A 20,743-nucleotide genomic window follows, 5' to 3' on the forward strand; every position below is an offset into this window, starting at 1 on the left:
TGACATCACTGTGCTAAAGTCGTTTCAGTGTGTTCCATTGTGGCTGATCTGTGAACATTTGGGGTGGATACTCTAAATTTGTGCGGTTTCGATTCTGCGGTACCTTCTCTGATGTGGGCACGCCATGCTGAGCAGTCCTGTGCCGGTGTCTCCATTGTCACACAATCAACTCCAAAGTTCTTGAGAGTGTCCTTGTATCGCTTCTTCTGACCACCATGTGAATGCTTGCCTTGTGTGAGTTCTTTCCATAAAATAGGCTTTTTCGCAAGCTGTTGGACTCTGAAGCAGAGTGTGAATGCTTGGCAGTTTAGTTTCAGCAAGGACCGCAGTGTGTGGTACTTTATCCTGGCAGGTGAGCTTGAGAATCTTCCTAAAACAGTTCATATGGAAGCGATTCAGTTTCCTGGCGTGGCGCTGGTAGATTCTCCAGATTTCACACGCACGCACACCCAACAATGAGGTCAGCACAGTGGTTCTGTAGACGTTCAGTTGGGCAGTCAGTCTTGTACCTCCTCTCTCATGCATTACTTTGGATACTCCCAGACACTGAGCTGGCTAGCCCTAGTGATGAGTGAGTCAACCTCATTATCAATGTGTACATCCCTGGAAGGTACCCTGCTGAGGTGAGTGAACTTATCTACAACATTCAAAACTTCTCCATGTGCTGTAGCTGATGGTTCCATGTACGGATGGTGTGGTGGTGGCTGATGCAGCGCTTGTGTTTCCTGGGTGTTAATTGTTAGGTCAAAATTAGCACAGGCAGCAGAGAATTGATCCATACTTTGTTGAATCTCAGCTCTAGAGGCTTCATTGAGTGCACAATCATCTACAAACAGAAAATCATGCACCAACACTCGCTCCGCTTTGGTCCTGGCTTGTACCTTTTCAAATTGAAGAATTTACCATTAGTGCTGTAGCTGACCTTGATCCTCATTGAAAGCATTTGACAATATGGCTGAAAACATCATGCTAATGAAAAGCATGGAAGCAAGCACACTGACTTGTTTCATTCCATTGGTGACCGGGAACTTATTTACATTTTAATGGAACAGAGTTTAAATCATGCCCCAGTTCTTTCTACTATTACTCTTATCTTGCATTTATTTTGCTCTTTAACTCACAGCCCTCATAACAAAAGTAGGTGCTATCTCAAACTAATTTTACAGATGTGGAAACTGAGACTGGGAGAGGTTAATTGAGGTGACATCTAGGAAGTGTCAGCAGCAGGATTTAAACTGAGGTCTTACTGACTCCAAGTCTCAACACTATTCACTTTAACCTCTCTAAGCCTTTTCTGTTAAAAGGGGATAATAATAGTACCTATGCTATCAAGGTTGTTTTGAAGACAGAATGGGATATTTGCAAAATGCAATATAAATGTTAGCTATTACTAGCTATAAACTTACTCTTCCAGTCCTGCTTTATCAGTTCAAATATAAATAATATTCCTTTTTTAAATTAAATTTTATTTTTAATTCCACTCCCTCTTCTCTCACCCCTCCCCCACCTATTGAGAAGGCAAGAAATACAAAACTCTTTTCAAATATAATTTTTAAATACAAACTATCAAAACACTTTTATATCGGGGTGGCTAGGTGGCGCAGTGAGTAAAGCGCTGGCCCCATAGTCGGGAGGACCTGAGTTCGATTCTGGCCTCAGACACTTAACACCCACACAAAAAAACTAGCCGTGTAACCTTGAGCAAGTTACTTAACCCCTATTGCTTAAAAAAAAAACACTTATATCAAAGAAACTGTTTTTTTCCTCTAAAAGTAAACAAATCTGTACCATAAAAGTAGGTAAAGGGAATCCAACAACATAGGAAAATTTAGAATGTCAAAAAACCCACAGTAAATTAGGCCTAAAAATGTGAACAAAATTGTTAAATAATTTAAAACCAGCTTATGCTAAAACAGTACATACTGACTTCATATAAAGAATTTTAGATGCATTAGGTGTATTTGATAACTGGTTAATGGAATGTACATTTTTCAGCTTAAAGGAACATTGGAACTACAGATGGAAAGGACACTAGAGATGATTTGGTCTAACTTGCTCTTTTTATAGATGGAGGAAAATGAGGCGGGGAGGGATGAAGTGATTTGCCCAAATATATAGGCAGTAAGCAGCAGAAGGGTAGGTAGGTGTTGCAGTGAATAGAGCAGGATGACCTTAGTTCATATCCAGCCTCAGACACTGTGTGACCCTGGAAAAGTCACTTAACCCTGCCTGCCTCAGTTTCCTTATGTTTAAAATGAACTGGACAAGGAAATAGAAAACCCCTCCAGTATCTTTGCCAACCAACCCCCAAAAGGAGTCACAAAGAGTAAGACATGACTGAAAAATGGCTAAACAACAACAAAAACAGCAGAGGCTGTCTTTGACTGCAAATTCATTTCTATGTGTTAGGTTTGAGCTTTGGCTACAAGCAAATGGAAAAGAATTTCCCAATTTCTGTCAGCTTTTATTGTGTTTTCAAACTTATATTTGTACTAGCATAACACCCAAACAGTAATCAACTGACAAGTATTAAATGGCTATTCTGTTCTAACCATTATTCTGAGCCCTTGGGAATGCAGAAATAGAGATGACATGATCTCTGCCCTCTTGGAGATTACATTCTGTTTGGAGAAACAACACAAACACATATAAACATTTACAAAATAAATAAAAGATAACTTAATGGGCAGCCAATAGCAGATACAGTAAAAAAAAAAAAAAGTGGAAAAAAGAAACTTGTCTCTTCCACTTCTAGTCCTAGAAATTTTATAAATATCTGATTTACTTTCAGGTTTATAGAGGTAGGGATCTTAGTGATCTCATTGACTTCCTTAGGTTCTACTATCATTATCCTCATTTTATAGATGTGAGGAAGCTGAGGCAGAGGTTAAGTGTCTTGCCCAGGATCACACACCTAAATGTCATGAGGCAGAATTTGAGCTCGGGTCTTCCCGACTCCCAAGTTTAGCACTTTATTCCTTGTGCCCCCTAGATACTGATACTCCATTTCCTTCCTCCATACTTTTTCACAGGCTATCCATAGTGCCTGGAATGCCCTTCTGCCTCGCCTCTGTCTTTCATAACCCCTAGCTCTCTTTCAAGGCTCATTTTAAATGATACTGCCTCCTGGAGGAGGTCTTTCCTGATTGCTCCCTATGCTCTCTTTCCACGCACACCCCAAAAAGCAGTGGTTGTCCCCAGGGTCTGGAATATACTCATTCCTTACCTTCACCTTATAGTCTAGCTTTTTTTTTTCCTTTAAGGTACATCTCAGGTACCAAGTCTTTCCTTTTTACCCCCAACTGCTACTTATCCTCTCCCCAAAACAGCTTTATATTTAACTACTTTGTACATATTTATTTATTCACTTGATAGTTGTGCTGGGTATATTTACATCTGCATTTACTGTCTCTTTTAGAATGTAAGTTCCTTGCAAATAGAAATCATTTCATTCTTTATATTTACATCCCCAAAGACCCTGTCTGGCATAATAGTATGTGCTTTACTAATATTTGTTTATTTTTTTAATGTATTTTGTATTTACTTATCTTTATACATATATTTTCTCTGTATTAGAATGTAAACTGCTCCAGGACAAAGATTGTTTTTATTTTTTATCCACAGCACCTAATTTCGGACATGGCGCATAGTAGACAGTTAATAAACTTGCAGAATTGAATTCTTAGTAGGAAAGACTGATCATCTTGTCATTGCTTTTTATTTCAGGTTGGTGGTCGTATTGCTGACCGTGTATATGATATAGCCAGGTAAGTTAATGGTCAGCTTATCAAAGTATCATCAACTCTGAGCAAGAATCTTATTTTGATGGTTCTGTTATTGATGGAATCCTAATAAAGCTGCTCCCAGCCCTAATCTAATTTCATTACAGGCTATACTGTACCTGCCTAGGTCCTCCCCTCTCCACGCCCCCAGTGTCCTAACATTTTCATATATACCTCACTGCTTCACTGGAACAACAGGTGTGTCCCTGAACTCTTAGTTCCCACAGAAACAGCATGTGTGTCCATGTGATGGGAACCTCTACTTAGTCACTGCCCCCAGACCCATTCCCACAGAAACAGATGTGTTCTTGTATTCAATCACAATCACATCATCCATCTAGCCCAAGACAGGACCACAATACCTAAGTACCTATCTTGACCAGACAGGGCCACAATAGCTAGCCAATTAGAGGGCAGCATAACCAGAATGTTTAATCACCGAACCGTTACCTAATCCCTTGACAAACCTCTCCTGCCTTTTTTAATGTTCTATGTAAATTTTTGTTATTGTAATTACATCTTTACCTTATAAAAATCCATCTTGCTTCTTCTGAAGCTGCTGGTTCCTCTTGGAACTCAGGCCGATTCATGAGAGGCATCAATCTCAATAACCGCCTATACTTGGATTAAGAGGTGGTCTGACTCTGAATTCTTTGAGGCAGTTCCACCACAGCACATCATGAAACCCCAACAGTTTTGAGTGGGCAGAGCCCCACTGCAACAGTCATCTCTTGTGAGTTCTCTCTCTAGTGATGCAGACTGAAACTTATCCACACCTTCTCATTTTGCATACTCTTGTTTGTGTCCTAGAATTCCTGCCAATATATTAGAGTTCTTGATTTCAGTGTCTTGGTATTCCTTTGATAAAAAGTGGAGCATGCTGTCTGTCCACCATTTATCCCCTGTTGTGTTACATGACAGAATTACAGAATTTTAAAGTTGAAAGGGATATTAGAGTATCTTTAGTGCAGTTTATTACCTGAACAAGGAGGGTTCATCTAGTTTTTCACTTGTAAGTACTCCAGTGTGGGGCAATCTACAGCCTTCAGAGGCAGCCCAGTCTACGTTTTAATAGCTCTAATTAATAAATATTAGCTTATTTCAAGCCTAAACTTAACTCATTGCCACTTCTACCTATTGCTTCTAGGCCTTCCCTCTGGGGCCAGAAAAAAACAAGTCTAATCTTTTTCACAATACAGCCCTTCAAATCCTTGAAGACAGCTATTATGTCTGCTAAGTTTTCTCTTCTGTAGCCTAAACATACTTAGTTCCTTCAGCCAGTGCTCATATGGTATATATCTCCCATCCTAAAAAAGCTCTCAGTAGATCCATCCCCATTAGCTATCATCTTATATCTCTTCTGCCCTTTGTACTAAACTCTTTGAAAATGCCACCTGCAATAAGTCCCTCCAATTTTTCTCCTCTTGATCTCTTCTTAACTCCTAACAATATAGTTTTCAACCTTATTCCACTGAAGCTGCTCTCTCCAATTACCATTTTCGCTGAGATGACAAATCCAGTGGCCTTTTCTCAATCCTCATTCTCCTTGACCTCTCTGCAGTCTTTGACACCATTGATCATTCTGTTCTTAATACTCTTTTCTCTCCTGGTTTTCTTCTCTCTGTTTCCTTTGCTGGTTCCTCCTCCAGATCATGCCCAGGGTTTTGTCCTGTGTCTTCTTCTCTTTTCCCTCTATACTATTTCACTTGGTGATCTCATCAGCTCTAGTGGATTTAATTGTCATCTCTGTGCTGATAATTCTCATATCCACTTTCTTGCTCCAAACTCTCTCCTCATCTCCAATCTCTCATCTCTACCTGTCTTTTAGATATCTAGTAGACATCTTAAACTCAGTGTCCAAAACAGAACTCATTATCTTTCCCCCAAACACTTCACCTTCTACCTTCCCTATTATTATAAAGGGCAACTGTTGACTTTGCAGTTCTCTCTTAGTTAAATCCAGTTCATCCACATGTCATCGTGTCACCTCCCTGATGATATGGTCCTCTTTGAGAATGAAGGACGAACAACAACTGCTTTGAGTAGTAGTAGGGGCTGTCCCCCTGGGGACCCAAATAGTGCTGGCCATTTGGGCAACTAGCTCCTCCCTTCCTCTTTACCTCCCTCCCTCCCTCCCTCCCTCCCTTCCTTCCTTCCTTCTTTCCTTCCTTCCTTCCTTCCTTCCTTCCTTCCTTCCTCCCTTCCTTCCTTCCTTCCTCCCTCCCTCCCTTCCTTCCTTCCTCCCTCCCTCCCTCTCTCCCTCCCTCTCTTCCTCCCTCCCTCTCTCCCTCCCTTCCTTCCCTCTTTCCCTCTGTCCACATGAGGTACATGGGGTATCATACCCTTACCTGTGTGTTCTCTGCCCAAAGGAATGTAAATTTTGATCTCTTAAATCTAGCAAGATAGCTTGGAGTTTAGCAGCTAGATTTCTTTCTTAAGGACTGAATGCCTTAAACCCAAATCATTCCAGCTCTCATTGTTTGGTCAACAATATTTCCTAGGCCAAGCTCCACTTGGTCATTGTTTGGCCCTGATTGGCTCAGAGTGGATGGAAATAGCATTTGTTGCTGTTTTGGCCAGAAACCCTGAGAATCTTCCCCTCCCAGATTAAATTTTTTTTTAACTAGGTAAAATAGGCTATTCTCTGTCTCATTTCCTCATTTCCTTAATCAGTAAATGGCATTGCCTCAGTCAAAGTGAGATCTGTTAAAGACCTTAGCTTAAAAGGTCAAGGTCTCTCATTGCATCCAGAGCCACCTTCAGTCGCCCTGCTCTGTATCTTGTCATTGGACCCAGGTGACTCTGGAGGAGAAAGTGAAGCTGGAGACTTTGTACAGCCCTCCCTCACTTAAATCCAGTTCACTTGCATGTCATGGCATCATGATGCTCCATGATATCATGGTCCTCTTCGAGAATGGGCAGACAAGAACAACAGAGAGCAGCACCATCCTCCCAGTCCCTCGGATTCAAAACCTAGGCAGCATTCTGGATTCCTCACTGTCTGTTACCCCCATAGCCAAAATCAGGCCAAGCAAGGCTTGTTGATGTGATCTTTGTAACATTGCCTGGATATACTCCCTTCTCTCCTGCCACCTTTTTCATCACCTCATGCCTTGATTATTGCAATAACCTGCTGATGAGTCTCTCCCCAATCCAATCTATCCTTCATTGAGCCACTAATGTGATTTTCCTAAAATGAAGGTCTTATCATGTCACCCCTCTACTTCATTAATTCCAGTGGCTTCCAGCCTCTAGGAACAAATACAAAATGCTCTGGCATTCAAAGCCCTTCATAATTTAACTCCCATCTACTTTTCCAGTCTTCTTACACCTTTCTCCCTAACATGTACTCTTCTATCCAGTGACACTGGCTCCTGATTGTTCCACAATTATGATACTCCATCTCTCAGCTCCAGTCATTTTCTCTGACTGTTCCATGCCCGGAACATTCTCCCTCCTCTGCTGACCACTGATTTCCTTTGAGTCCCAACTAAAATCCCAGGTTTCCCTAATCGCTCTTAATTCCAGTGCCTTCCCTCTGTTAATTCTGTTCTATTTATCCTACATATAGCTTGTTTGTACATACTTGTTTGCATTTTGTCTCACCTGTTAGATTATGAGCTACTAGAGGGCAAGGACTGTCTTTTGCCTCTTTGTATCCCCAGCACTTAGCACATAGCAGATGTTTATTGAATGAATCAATAATAATAATTTACTTTGGAAGTCTTTTTTTCTGTTTGCTCATTCTTTCAGCCTCAGTTTCTGAATTGGGACTCTGTGTTAGGTCCTTGTTCTCTGCATTTCTGGTGGGAATGGTGGTTCTTGATTGGTCCCACTCTGTATTCTCTGGGATCCAGCTGCTGCTTTATGGATTAAGTTCTCTGGTTTTGAAGATGCTCAGAGATGGCTCTGGATGGATACCTGAATGCAAACTTGTCCTGCTCCCTGTGAAGTCTGATTGGGGTAAAGTTTGTTCACTGCTCTCTTTTCTGAGCTTTGCAAGCTGCCCACCAGGGTTCAGGTCTGGGTGATACCAGTTAGGCTTGATTTTGGTTGGAAATCCAGTAGATTGTTGCTATCTCTTGGCACAGGTCCTCTCCTCAGTGCACACTGGAATTTGGACTCAGGTCTGGAGTTAAAGTGACCAAGCTGCTACACATCAGGCCTGTCCCTACCCACTCTTAAACTGTTCATTTCCCTGATACATGCCCTAGTTATTATTCTAGGACCTAGCATGATCCCTCTGCTTCATCGTCTTCTGACTAGACTTATCCCTAGTCCCCAGGAACCACTATCTATCTTTTTTTGGTTGTTTTACCTTTTGGAGGGGGGAGGGCAGGGTAGTTGGGGTTAAGTGACTTGTGCAAGGTCACACAGCTAGTAAGTGTTAAGTGACTGAGGCCGGATTTGAACTCAGGTCCTCCTGACTCTGAGCCAGTGCTCTACTCACTGTACCACTTAACCACATCACAAGGATTTTTTGTTGTATCTATTTCTATCTCCTTTTACTGTCCTATCCCAGGGATACCAAACCCCCAGATACTAAAGAATAAACCTCTTTCTTCAACCTTAACTTTCTACTTCCTCATTCCCATCTTTCTCAACCCTACCTCCCATTGTCTACTTTAGTTCTGCCCAGCCCTTCCATTGTGTTCTCTGGAAAATCTGCGTTGTAATTTACAAACTTATTCTCATCTCATACTATTCCTTTCTCTCTCCTATCTTCTGTAATTTACTGATACTTTCTCCTGATACAGCTTATCCCATGGTCGTACTGTCTAGGACTGGCTACACTTTCTCTCATACCTCTCAATCACTGGGAAGGCAAGGAGATGGCTAGAAAGAGAAACAGTAAACCAGGCACTAAACTCATTGAAGAAGAAGGGAGAATGTTTTGGGGATTGATGGATAATGGCCACCAGGATCTCAAGTGGGTGATAAATCTGTATAGTGAGTGATGGCAGTAGAGGGAAGTCTGGAAGTGGCATTGGGGACTAAGGAATATTCCACCACCTCTACAGAGCTTCAAGCAAAACAGTCCAGATTAACTCTGTGGCCAAAGCAATCAAACCTATGCAGCTCTTCACTCACCAGGATTCTGCTTCCTCCAGTTAAATTTCATCATTTCTTTCTATACAGAAAAGCATCTGCAAAACCTGACTTCCCATTTCTGCTTTTCCCTTGGACCAGAGAGAGGCAGCAAAGAGTAGCAAGTACTTGGAGGAGGATTTACCTCTAACCTTAATAGATGGAAGTGGAGAGCAGTATTTGAAACCAGAGCAGCTGAAACCTTATCAGCTTGATTGCCCCTGCTGCTTGTTACTTCAGAAAACTCCAGTAGAATTCTTTTTGCCCCATTGCTGAGTCTTCCTCACTTTCCCTTTCTTCAACTTTTGATCTCTAACTGTATCCAGTGGCTTAAAACATAACCTCCTGGGGGCGGCCAGGTAGCACACCGGCTCCAGTGTTGAGAAGACCTGGAGATCGAATCCCGGGCTCAGACACTTAGTACCCACCCAGAAACACCTGGCCATGTAACCTTGAGCAAGTTACTTAACCCTGATTGCTTAATAATAATAAAAAAAAAAAACATAACCTCCTGGTACTGTGACTCACCTTTTGCTTATGGGGTAACATCTCAATAAATTTTACCTAAAAAATAAACAGTCCTTATTTAATCATCCCTCAGTCTTCAAATAGTTATGTAATTTCTTTTGTTTTTCAGTTTTACTGTAAGTCTTAAAAGTTATATGCAAATGATTTAGAGGCCATAATACCCTGCAGCTCCGAGGTTTTTTAAAGATCCTCAGCTACATTTTAATATCTTCACACATACCATCACTTTTTAATAAAAGAGCTTCTACTTTTTTAGTACATCAGAGTATTAACATACAAATTGTCTCCTTCCACATGTTTTACAAAGTGATTTATTTAGTCTTTATAGGTATGCCACAATTTGCATTTTCTGTTACAAATTGCTCAAATTTCATCTGAAAATAATTCTTTACAAGCTTACTTTAGCAGTTTTTATTAAACTTTCAGTCTCCTACTCCCATTGAGGCATCAAAGTATATATGGAAAAGTAAAATTACATGCTTTTTTTTTTCTTTTTCCTTTTTCTTTTTTGAGGGGGAAGGGCAGGGCAGTTGGGGTTAACTTGCCCAGGTTCACATGGCTAGTATGTGTTAAGTGTCTGAGGCCGGATTTGAATTCAGGTCCTCTTGACTTCAGTACCGGTGCTCTATGCACTGTGCCACCTACCCACCCCCAAATCATATCCTTAACTAGTTGATTTAATTATTTTTCTTTATGTAACCAAACTTATTTTTTCCCCCTTTTTTCAGCATTAATCTGCTCTGTGTAAAAAGGCAGTAAGGACAGTACTTTTTACGTTAATATAACTAAAACCAAAATATGCTATTTTCTTAGTGTAATGGTGTCCTTAGGATCTGTATCTTATTTGGAGCCTTTAACAATTAATTAAATTTAGCAATTTAATGATTGAATCCCCAATTTGGTTGTTTGGTTGATTGTCCTTTGTTCTCAAAGAGGACAAATGACATCGCTATGTTAGAGTAAACATATGGTGTATTGGGCTGTAGCTGATCACACCAATTACAAGCTTGGAAGGCTACTCCACAGTCAGCTACAAATAGTCTACGTAAACATTTGGAGTGGAGATGTCTCTAAATTTGTGCATCTCATATTTCTTTTGAGCTACTGCAGTTCTGCTTTGCATGTAGAGTACAGTGCTTTCTTTGATGCAGACACACCATGCTGGGTGGTACTTTGACTATGTCCCACAATTGATTCCAAAGTTCTTTAGAGAGATTTTGAGTGTCCTTGTATCACTAATTCTGACCTCCATGTGAGCCCTTGCCTTGTATGAGTTCTCTGTAAAAGTCTTTTATGCAAACGTACTTTTGGCATTTGAGCAATGTGGTTAGCCCATCAGAGCTGTGCTCTCTGTAGTAGAGTTTGAATCCTTGGCAGTTAAGCTTGAGAAAGGACCTCAGCGTACCTTATTTTGCCAGGTGAGCTTCAGAATATTCCTAAAACAATTCAAATGGAAGCAATTCAGTTTCCTGCCATGGTGCTGATAGACTGTCCAGGTTTCACAGACATACGAGGTCAGCACAACAGCTCTGTAGTCCTTTAGGTTACTTTTCCTTGGGAGTCTCTATAACACTGAGCTAATCTTAAAAATAGAGATAACTAGTTACAAAACAGTTAACAAAGATGTTAACTTGGAACTCGGGAAACTATTTCATGTGTTGTGGTACTATCAAAATATCTTTTTTTCTATTAGAGATTTTCCCCTTGCTTTGGATGTTGGCTCTGGAAGAGGTTATATAGCACATCATTTGAATAAGGTATGTTTTTGTGATGATTTTTCTTTCAGAAATAATAAGTTTGTTGATATTTTTAAGTAAAAAATGTTTCATCTCAGTCCTTATAAAATGATAAAAATATGCATAACATTTAAATTTTTACTTGTTAAAATAAATGTAACATAAAAATGCTAGAATCTGTTTTCCATTTTTCCCCTAATGACTCATTTTTATTTATAATAATTTTATATTCTTTTTCCAAAAGCTAATGGTAATTATTCACTTTCTTTTTTTTTTTTGTTATAGGTACAAAGTGTTTCTATAGTCAGTTTTCACGAATGGTTATATTTGTAATACAATGAACGTTTGCATTATATCTATTTTTAAAAAAATACTTTATCCATAATTCACTTTCATTTTTATGAATTTCAGATTTAATCAATGATTCCCATCAAGAAATAGTAAAATTGAAACTAGAGTAGGTACTTAATAAATGTGAGTTGCTTGACTAACTGAATAACCTAGGGTATTGATTAGAGATACTCAGTTTTTACATTTGTTCTATTTTTTTGTTTGACAGTGCAGAATAGACATGGATTGTAAATTGAACTGAGTCCTCTCTCAAACTACAATTACCAAATATGTACTAATACTTAGTATGGTACTGTGGTGGGCATCCTGGATTCTTCAGTTTACCTTAAAGCACTTTCTGTGTACAAGGCATTATATAAGATGCTGGGGCTATAAACAGTAAATAAAACATTTCCTGCCCTCAAGAAGTATATATTTTATGGAGGTTTGTGTATATGTCTGTCTTACTCTTTTCCGTTCTCTCAGAGCCTGATTCAGCTCACTTATGAGCAGTTTTGGTTTTTAGATTGTGATTACCCACAATGATGTTCTTCATCTTTTTAGTAAAGATTAGTTGTATACATTTTAAAATTTATCTCATGTACCTAATTGAATTTGTTTTATTTAGAAATTTTTACTTGATAAGGTTTTTATTGCTGAAAAAATCATTTATAATTTTATTCTCTTTAGCAATTTCAGTGGCAAAAGTATTTTTATCAAGTTTAACCAAATTTGTATTGTTTTTCTGCAGGAAGTTGTTGGGAAATTTTTCCAGGTAGACATTGCAGAAAATGCTTTGGTATGTAGTTCATAACACTATATTGGTATCAGTTTAATGATGCATTCATTGAGTTAATACTTGGCATTCTGTGAAATGAATCTCAAACTTTTTTTAATTATAGAAAAACACCTTAGAAACCGAAATACCCACTGTCCATGTGTTGGCTGATGAAGAATTTCTTCCCTTCAGAGAAAATACATTTGATCTGGTTGTTAGCAGTTTAAGGTTGGCATTTCATTTTTACTTTATTTCTTTTGATTCTCTATCAGTAATTATGCCTACAAAGGTTTAATTTTAAGAACAAATAATTCACTCTGCATCAATTCAATGAAAAAATTAATAACTTTGAAAATCTGTAGGATATAAAGTAAATCCACACATATCAGCATTTCTGTGTAGTATCAGTAGAACCTAGTAGGAAGAGATAAAAAGAAAAATTCCACTTAAAATAACTACAGAATATATAAAATAATTGGAAGTCTATCTGCCAAGATACATACAAGAATTTTATAAATAGACCTGTAAAACATTGTTTAAAGATGTACGTGGACCTAAATAATTAGAAAAATATTAATAAGAATGTATATAATGAGTCACTATAATAAAAAATTATATTAAAACTACAAATGGTTGCTTTTAAGAAGTAGAAAAAAATAAAATTTATGTGGAGGCAAAAATAAAACGTTGAAGAAAATAATAAAAAGACATGGAAATGAAGGGACCTAGTAAGTAATGCCAGATCTAATTCTCAAAACAATTTGACTTTGGTTAAGATAATTTTTTTTTAAAAGAGATCTATTAGTGTAGTAGATTGGCTTTTCCATAATTAGCTCTTTTTGTCTACAGCTTTCCCTTAGAACCATTTCTTCCTTTGTGCTATGTATCATATCCCTTCTGCCTTCTGATTTTCACCTGAGTCTTTTAATCGCAGATTCTCTAATTTAGCAGCTGATTATTGTAATTTTTTAATGAATGTTCACTAGTCATATATGGCTTTTTTCACATAGGTGGGCCATCACATTTTTACCAGCATATCCATGCCTACACCCATTTTCATTATTGCCAGGACATTTTCCCCCACTATTCCTGCCCTGTAAAATGTAGATATTTATAGTATTCTCCCATTAAACAAAAATTATTAGGAAACATTGGTTTAATAGAAATAGTCCACTGTTAAGAAGGAAGGAAGTTCTAGCCTCCATTCTATCATTAACCTGTTGACCTAGAGCAAGTCATTTCAGTTATAGTGTCCTATAATTTCGATGTGGAAGTAACCTTAGATATATTCCAGTATAACCCCTGATTTTACAGATGAGGAAACTGATGCCCAGAGAAGCTAAGTGACTTGTGCAAGACCACATGGGTAAATAACAGATCCAGGGTTCAAAGACTTGTATCTTTAAAATTAGTGATCTTCTATCACAACCAAGTTTCCCTTTTGTAAAATGGAAATAAATCATACAGAATCTTAGCTCTACTTAAGAGACCTTCTAGTCCAACCTGTACGTAAAAAATAATTCCTACTACAACATCCCTGGTAAGTGGTCATCTAGCCTCTCTCTCTGCCAGAAGAACTGAGAAGAATGCCTACCTCCCAAGGCAACCTACTTGACTTATATTTTTGACACCCCACCTCCCACCTCATTGAGATCTTTTAAGTATAAGATAACATAAATATGGATTTTGTTTGTTCAGTATTTTTTAGTCACATCTGACTCTTTATGACCCCATTGGGCTTTTCTTGGCAAAAAAATTAGAGTGGTTTGCCATTTCCTTCTCCAACTCATTTTATAGATGAGGAAACTGAGGCAAACAGGTTTAAGTGACTTGCTCAGGGTCACACAGCTTGTAAGCGTCTGAAGCAAGACTTGAGTAAGAGTGCCGGCCCCAGAGTCGGTTTGACCTGGGATGGAATCCGGGCTCTGATACTTAGCACCACACCCAGAAATAACTGGCCGTGTAACCTTGAGCAAGTTACTTAACCCCAATTGCTTAAAAAAAAAAAAGACTTGAACCCACAAAGCCCTGTCTCCAGACCCCATGCTCTGTCCACTGTGCCCACCTAGCTTCCCCATTGTTATGGATACATAGTATATAAGCTCTTGGAGGGCAGATATTCTATTTTTGTCTTTGTAGCCCCCACAAACTAGCACAGTACTTGTCACACAGTAGTATATGTTGAACTAATGCAACTAAATGGGAAACACCATGAAAAATAAATTAGAAAATTATTGAATTTTATTAAAAAGAAGCAATAACTTCATTTGGCTCAGGCTATAGAAGATGTTAATACTTTCCACCTAAAGTAGGATTATAAGAATTTCTATCAATTTAGATTTGTGTGATATATGCTTATGATTTATTAATAAGAATTATATAATTCTTACCTAGATGGTTGATTACCTAAGGACATTCAGAATACCATAAAAAAATGACAAACAGCAATGTATGGTGTTTGTTAAATTCTTTGCTATATTCTGTCAGTTTCTGATTTAAATATTGGACAGAACTGTGTCCCACAGGAGGTAGACTTAAATTTTATGTAATATTTTATGTTGTTTCTTGACATTTTAAAAAAAGTAAATTATTTAAAGTCACTGAGTTAGCTTAACAGTAAAATTTCTTAAATTGTATTTTACCTTTTTGGAATGTTTAGATCTGCTAATAAATTATACTTTTCAGCTGTCGACACCTATTTGAAAGACCTTCATCAAATGGAGAGTATTTCTAGAACTGAAATGTATTTTATTGTTAAAATTGCTAAAGCTTTTGAACTTACAAACAAGTCCTTGTTTTTACAATTTTTGGTAACAAGAACTTGGTTAAAAGTAGAGCTCTTGCTATTTAAGCTAAATGTTAGCTGTGGTAGCATTTGGAGTTAATTTTTTTAACTTAGCTAATCTAGAATCAGGACACCAAGTCACCAGATTTAGATCTGGAAGGGACTTTAGATATTGTGTAGTCTAATCCTCCTTATTTAACAAATGATCCTTCTGACTCCAAATCTGTCACTATTTCCTTTGTGCCATACTGGTTCCCATTTAGACAGTTTAAGTTACAAGTAAAGCTAGTAGACTGAATTTCTTCCTAACAGATGGATATTATAAAGGATAGAATTTTATAGTTAGAAAGGACCTTAGAGATCATCTCATCCAAATCACTCATTTTACAAATTAAAAAATGAACTCTACAGAGTTAAAATTGTTTGCCTGAGGGTCCCATACCTAGTCACTAGCAGAGATGGGACTAGAACACAGGTTTTCTTTCAGATAAAATGATGAGAATTACTAGGATAGAGTTTTAAGTAATTGAAAATTTAAAAATTGTCCCTATGCCTCTTAAAAAGTATGACAGCCCCCAGTAGACTTATCCTAGTTTTAAGGCACTATTCTTCAAGATTAACATTTTTTTTCATTAAAGTATAACAGATATGTTTTTATATTTCAGTTTGCATTGGGTGAATGACCTTCCTAGAGCATTTAAACAGGTGAGAAAAAATATAAATACATCTATTTATTATAATTTAATAGTATTATTATGGGCCTATCATTAAATATACTATAGTCATTATAAGTTTTAAGAAATTAATAAAGCTACACAAACTCTAAACTAATTTAGTTAGTTTAAAATTTGCTTATAGACCAAATATGTGGAATGTTATCTTAGAATTAAAATCAGTAAATATTTATTGACTTAACTATGTATGGTATTTTAGTAGGTGGTCTGAGGGATACTGAGAAATATTAAAAAAAGGTTCTTACGATTAAAAACTTAAGGAAATAAAGCAAAAATATATACAACCATATGACAGAAGTATAAGAAATATAGATAAGTTAAGTGATTACTTGCCAAACTAGTGGTAGAAGTCAGTGTTCTCCAAATTTTTTTATTGCACATTTCTATCAGTTAAAAAAAAAGTATTCATCCCCAATGCATATATATATTTATTTACAAATGATAAAAATGGATTAATGTATTGTCCATTGTAATTATAAAATCAACTTCACAATTAGTCAGCAAGCTTTTATTAAACCCTAGATACTATGGTATAAATATTAGATAGGTTACACAGCAAATACTCTTAAAAATAACTGGATGGGGGCAGCTAGGTGGCACAGTGAATAAAGCATCAAGCCTGGAGTCTGGAGGACCCGAGTTCAAATCCAGCCTCAGACACTTAACACTTACTAGCTTTGTGACCTTGGGCAAGTCACTTAACCCCAATTGCCCTACCTTCCCCCCTCCAAAAAAAACCTGGATATTGTAGTGTCCTTCAGGTTCAGTATGCCAATAGTATGTTGTGACAGCCAATAAAGCTAATTAAGAGAGTTACAACTTCTTTCTTAGGAGAAATACAACTTCTAGGAACAAGAGAGGTGATGGTCCTATTATACCTTTCTCTAGACCTAACTTGTTTTTGGAAGTATTGTATTGATTCTGGATACCATAGTTGAAGAACACCATTGATAAGGTAGAGAATGTCCAGAAGAGGGTCCAAGTCATATGATGTTAGGGAGAAAGCATTGGGCGTGTTTAATCTGCATAAGAGAAGATGGGGTGGGGGGTTGGGGAGGAACATGACAGCTCTCTTAAAATATTTGAAGGACTCTCATATGGAAAAGGGATCAGACTTGTTACGATTGTCAAGAGGACAGAACAAGGAACAATGGATGGAAGTTTCAAAGAGGTAATTTTAGATTAGATGTGAGGAAAATTTCCAAACCATTAGAGTTGTCCCACAGTGGAATGATCTTCTTTGGGAGGTAGTGGGTTCTCCCTGCTTGGAGGACTTAAGACAAAAACTGACACTCACTTGTTGAGCATATTGTAGTGGGGATTCTGTTTGGTTGCATATGGTTTGGACCATGTAACTTCTAACTATAAAATTCTTTGATTCTGTGAATTAAACACATTAGAAAACTTAGAAAATTAGAAATTAAAAAGAGATGAAATCATATTTTATTTTAGAATCCATAGTTAGCCAGTGGTGTTTTATTAAGTGGAAGGCTGATGTGATCTAACCTGCACCTGAGGAAAATCACTTTGAAATATGGATTAAAGAGAGGAGAGTTGAGGCAGAAGGGTCAGTTAAGAGCCTCTGTTAATAGTCTAAAAGGTGATAAGAACCTGAATTTGGTTGGTGTTTATGTAAACAGAGAGAAAGGGATATGCAACAGATATTGTGCAGGAAGAAATGAAAAGATCTGTGAAGTTGGGTAGCTAACAGGGAAATTAAAAAGATGTGGGTTTGGGCAGAAACGTAATATAAACCGATCTGTAGATCACAACTCATCCATACCCACTTGCCCTTTGAAAATTAAACTCCCTTGAAATTGAAAAAAAAAAACATGCTACCGTGTTTTCCCGATAATAAGACCTATCCCGAAAATAAGCCCTATTGAGATTGCTACTGTAGTGAAGGTGATCCCCTGCACTACACGCTACATTACAGTAGCCTCTGTATGCACCGCCCCCCCCCCGAAACGCATGCCGCGCTCCAAGCTGCATCCAATCAGAGCTGCAGCAGTGAGCGCGTCATCCTGTTCTTTCCCAGTGATTTGCTTATTGAATAAAGGTACATTTTTTTGTTCACATTTACCTGTTTATTAAAATTGCTGTCAATGTTCATTAAAATAAGCCCTCCCCTGAAAATAAGCCCTCTGGTGTTTTTCTGTCCAAAAAAATTAATAAGACAATGTCTTATTATCAGGGAAACACGGTATTATTCACTTGGTCATCGTAGAGCACAGATCCCACCCTTTAAGGGTGTGTTCTACAGTCACAAGGTGGTCTATTCAGGACTTCTTAAAAATTTTCCACTTGCCATCCCTTCAGCTCTTCTTAAATGTAGGATCATGACCCACAGCTTAAGAAGTGCTGAATTCTATGGGTAAGTGGTACGTGGGAATATTTCCAGTGACACCTGATTTCAGCCTTTGTGGCTAGTTCTAACTTTCCTGAAGGGCCCAACAGTAGACTCACAGGTGTAGTAGCATTGGGATCTCTGCTATACTATTTGGGGTTTTTGCTATAATATTTCAGGAAGGAATCAGTAGACTCTGTCTTTGCTTGTTCCCAGTTCTAAAAGACTTGGGAATTTTTCATTTATGATTTCTTGACATATAATGTACAGGTTTTTTAAAAAGTCATTGTTTTTAGAGAGCCAGAATTTATTAAAACAGTTGCTAGATTCTGGGCACTGTGCTTGGTGCGGAGGTACAGAGACAAAAATAAAATAGTTCTTCCCCTCCCACAGTTTCTGTTCACTCTGGTGGAACAACATGTGCATATAGAAGTAGATACAAAATAAAAACAATATAATTTTGTGGGAGAAAGCACTGGTAGCTGAGAGGAAGGTAGCACTTAAGCTGAGCTTTGGATGAAATGAGGACCTCTTAAGAAGTTAGAGGAGAAGGAATATTCTGGGAGAAGAACTGAAGAGGGTGAGTGTGGCTGATTCCTGAAAGGAATCATGTAATAAAACTACAAAGGGAAGTTAGAGCCAAGTTGGGAAAGATTTTTAATGCCAAATGTAGAAATTTGTATTTGACCATAGAGGCAATAGGAAGCAACTGGAGTTTGTTAAGTAGGAAAATGACATGGTCAGATCTGTACTTAAAGCTCAGAAAAATAGTTTTGGCAACTTTGTAGAAGGTTTGGAGTAGTAAATGAGGCAGAGCAACCAGTTAATTAGGAGGTCATTGCAAGTTCAAGTGAGAAGTGATGAAGGACTGAATTAATGTGGCCATGACTGTAGAGTGGAGTAGTAGATATAAGACTCTAGGCAATTGATTGAATTTTTTTTTAATTGTAAGCAATCAGGGTTAAGTAACTTGCTCAAGGTTACACGGCCAGTTATTTCTGGGTGTGGTGCTGAGTGTCTGAGCCCGGGATTCGATCTCCAGGTCGTCCCAACACTGGAGCCGGTGCTCTTACTCGCTGAGCCACCTGGCCGCCCCTAAGCAATTGGGGTTAAGTAACTTGCTCAAGGTTACACGGCCAGGTGTTTCTGGGTGGGTGCTAAGTGTCTGAGCCCGGGATTCGATCTCCAGGTCTATCTCAACACTGGAGCCGGTGCTCTTACTCGCTGTGCTACCTGGCCGCCCCAACTGATTGAATTTTTGTAGGATAAGAGAGATAAGGAGTCTGGATTTTTGGGAGGGTGATGAGACTCTTAACAGAAACCAGGAGGTTTGGAAGAGGGGTATGTTTGTGAGGAATTAAATAAGTTCTTTTGAATATGTTGCGTTTGAGATATTTATAGGATATCCTTTTCAAAATATTCAATAGGCAGTTGATGATATAGTCCTGAAACTCAAGGGAGAGACCAGGGCTGATCCAGGAGCCATCTGCAGAGAGCTGATAGGTAATTAAACCAGTGAGAACTGATTATCAAGTGAGAGTATAAAGAGAAGAGGAAGCAGCACAGAGCTGCCTGTGCTTGTGGGTGGATGTGGATGTGGATGATAAGCCCACAGGAGACTGAGAAGGAATGGTCCCAGAAGTAGGAGAACTGAGGGAGGGTATGTTGTCAAATGAAAAGGGGCAGGAAGAGTTAAGGAACTTTCCTTCTGTCAAATGAATAGGTAATAAATAATCAACTTGGGATTTCAAATCAGGACGCCATGGTGTTCTTTCCACTATAGTAATTAACAGATACTGTAAAGAGAAATATGGTGGTTAACAGAAATAGAGAAGCCAGGATGGAGATACGCCTTGGGGAAAGATGACAAGTTTTGTTTTGGTTTTTTGTTCAGGAGTTTTTAAAATGACATGACACTGCCCTCTAGTGGAAGCTCTGTATAGCATTCAAATTATGCAGCCAGCCTACTTTCTGTATATGCATTTGAATAAGCTTACACTTAAACTGTAGGAAAACATGGATGATATTATAGGGGTCTATTATCCACAAAAGGTGAAAGTTCCTCAAATCCTACTCTGTTCTCAGGTACTCTGATTTCATCGCTGAGCTGGGAAATGACATTCTACTAAAAAACGGAATGCAAGGGTCTGGGGAGGGCAGCAGGGAAACAGAACCTCTTGTCTGTCCCTTTAGAGTTTGGGTAGAGTGCCTATGCCAGGATGATGCCAAAGATTTAGAAAAAAACCAGAAGGATGCTGAGTTTGTCAGTCTTCTGCAGCAATTTGTTGAAGGTCTAAGTCCTGAACTGTGTCTTATGTGAAAAAGTCATGAGAATGGAGAACAAGGGCATTGACATCCTGGTTATGTAGCATGTGTCCAGGATGCTAAAGGTTAGTTAGGGCAGGAAGAACAGGGTATTGTAGAATATGTAGGACCATTGAGAACAGTGGGACTAACCAGCCTCTGTCCAGTTCCACCTCCCTGGTGTTGAAGGTTGGCCTTGGAGATGAGAGCTAAATGGATAACAGACCAGTAGCAGGATGGCCAAGGATCCCACCTGGAGAGCATAAACAAGCATAATAGCCAGTGGAGCAAAAGAGAAGATAATGACCAGGTTTCTGAAAGCTGTATATTT

The 20,743-nt window shown here is 38.4% G+C and overlaps 1 protein-coding gene across 1 annotated transcript in view; it reads left to right on the forward strand.

The window, feature by feature from the left end:
- The window catches only part of NDUFAF5 (NADH:ubiquinone oxidoreductase complex assembly factor 5), a 41,835-nt gene that overhangs the window by 696 nt on the left and 20,396 nt on the right, over positions 1-20,743 (forward strand). The window contains exons 2-6 of the mRNA XM_069075437.1: positions 3,727-3,767; positions 11,092-11,155; positions 12,216-12,263; positions 12,367-12,470; positions 15,693-15,732. Coding sequence (XP_068931538.1) covers positions 3,727-3,767; positions 11,092-11,155; positions 12,216-12,263; positions 12,367-12,470; positions 15,693-15,732 — 297 coding nt within the window. The remainder of the gene's footprint in view (positions 1-3,726; positions 3,768-11,091; positions 11,156-12,215; positions 12,264-12,366; positions 12,471-15,692; positions 15,733-20,743) is intronic.

This window comes from Petaurus breviceps, unplaced genomic scaffold (assembly GCF_028583685.1).
Source record: "Petaurus breviceps papuanus isolate PSGF00001 unplaced genomic scaffold, PetGlider_PUasm1.0 90919, whole genome shotgun sequence".
Lineage (NCBI taxonomy): Eukaryota > Metazoa > Chordata > Mammalia > Diprotodontia > Petauridae > Petaurus > Petaurus breviceps.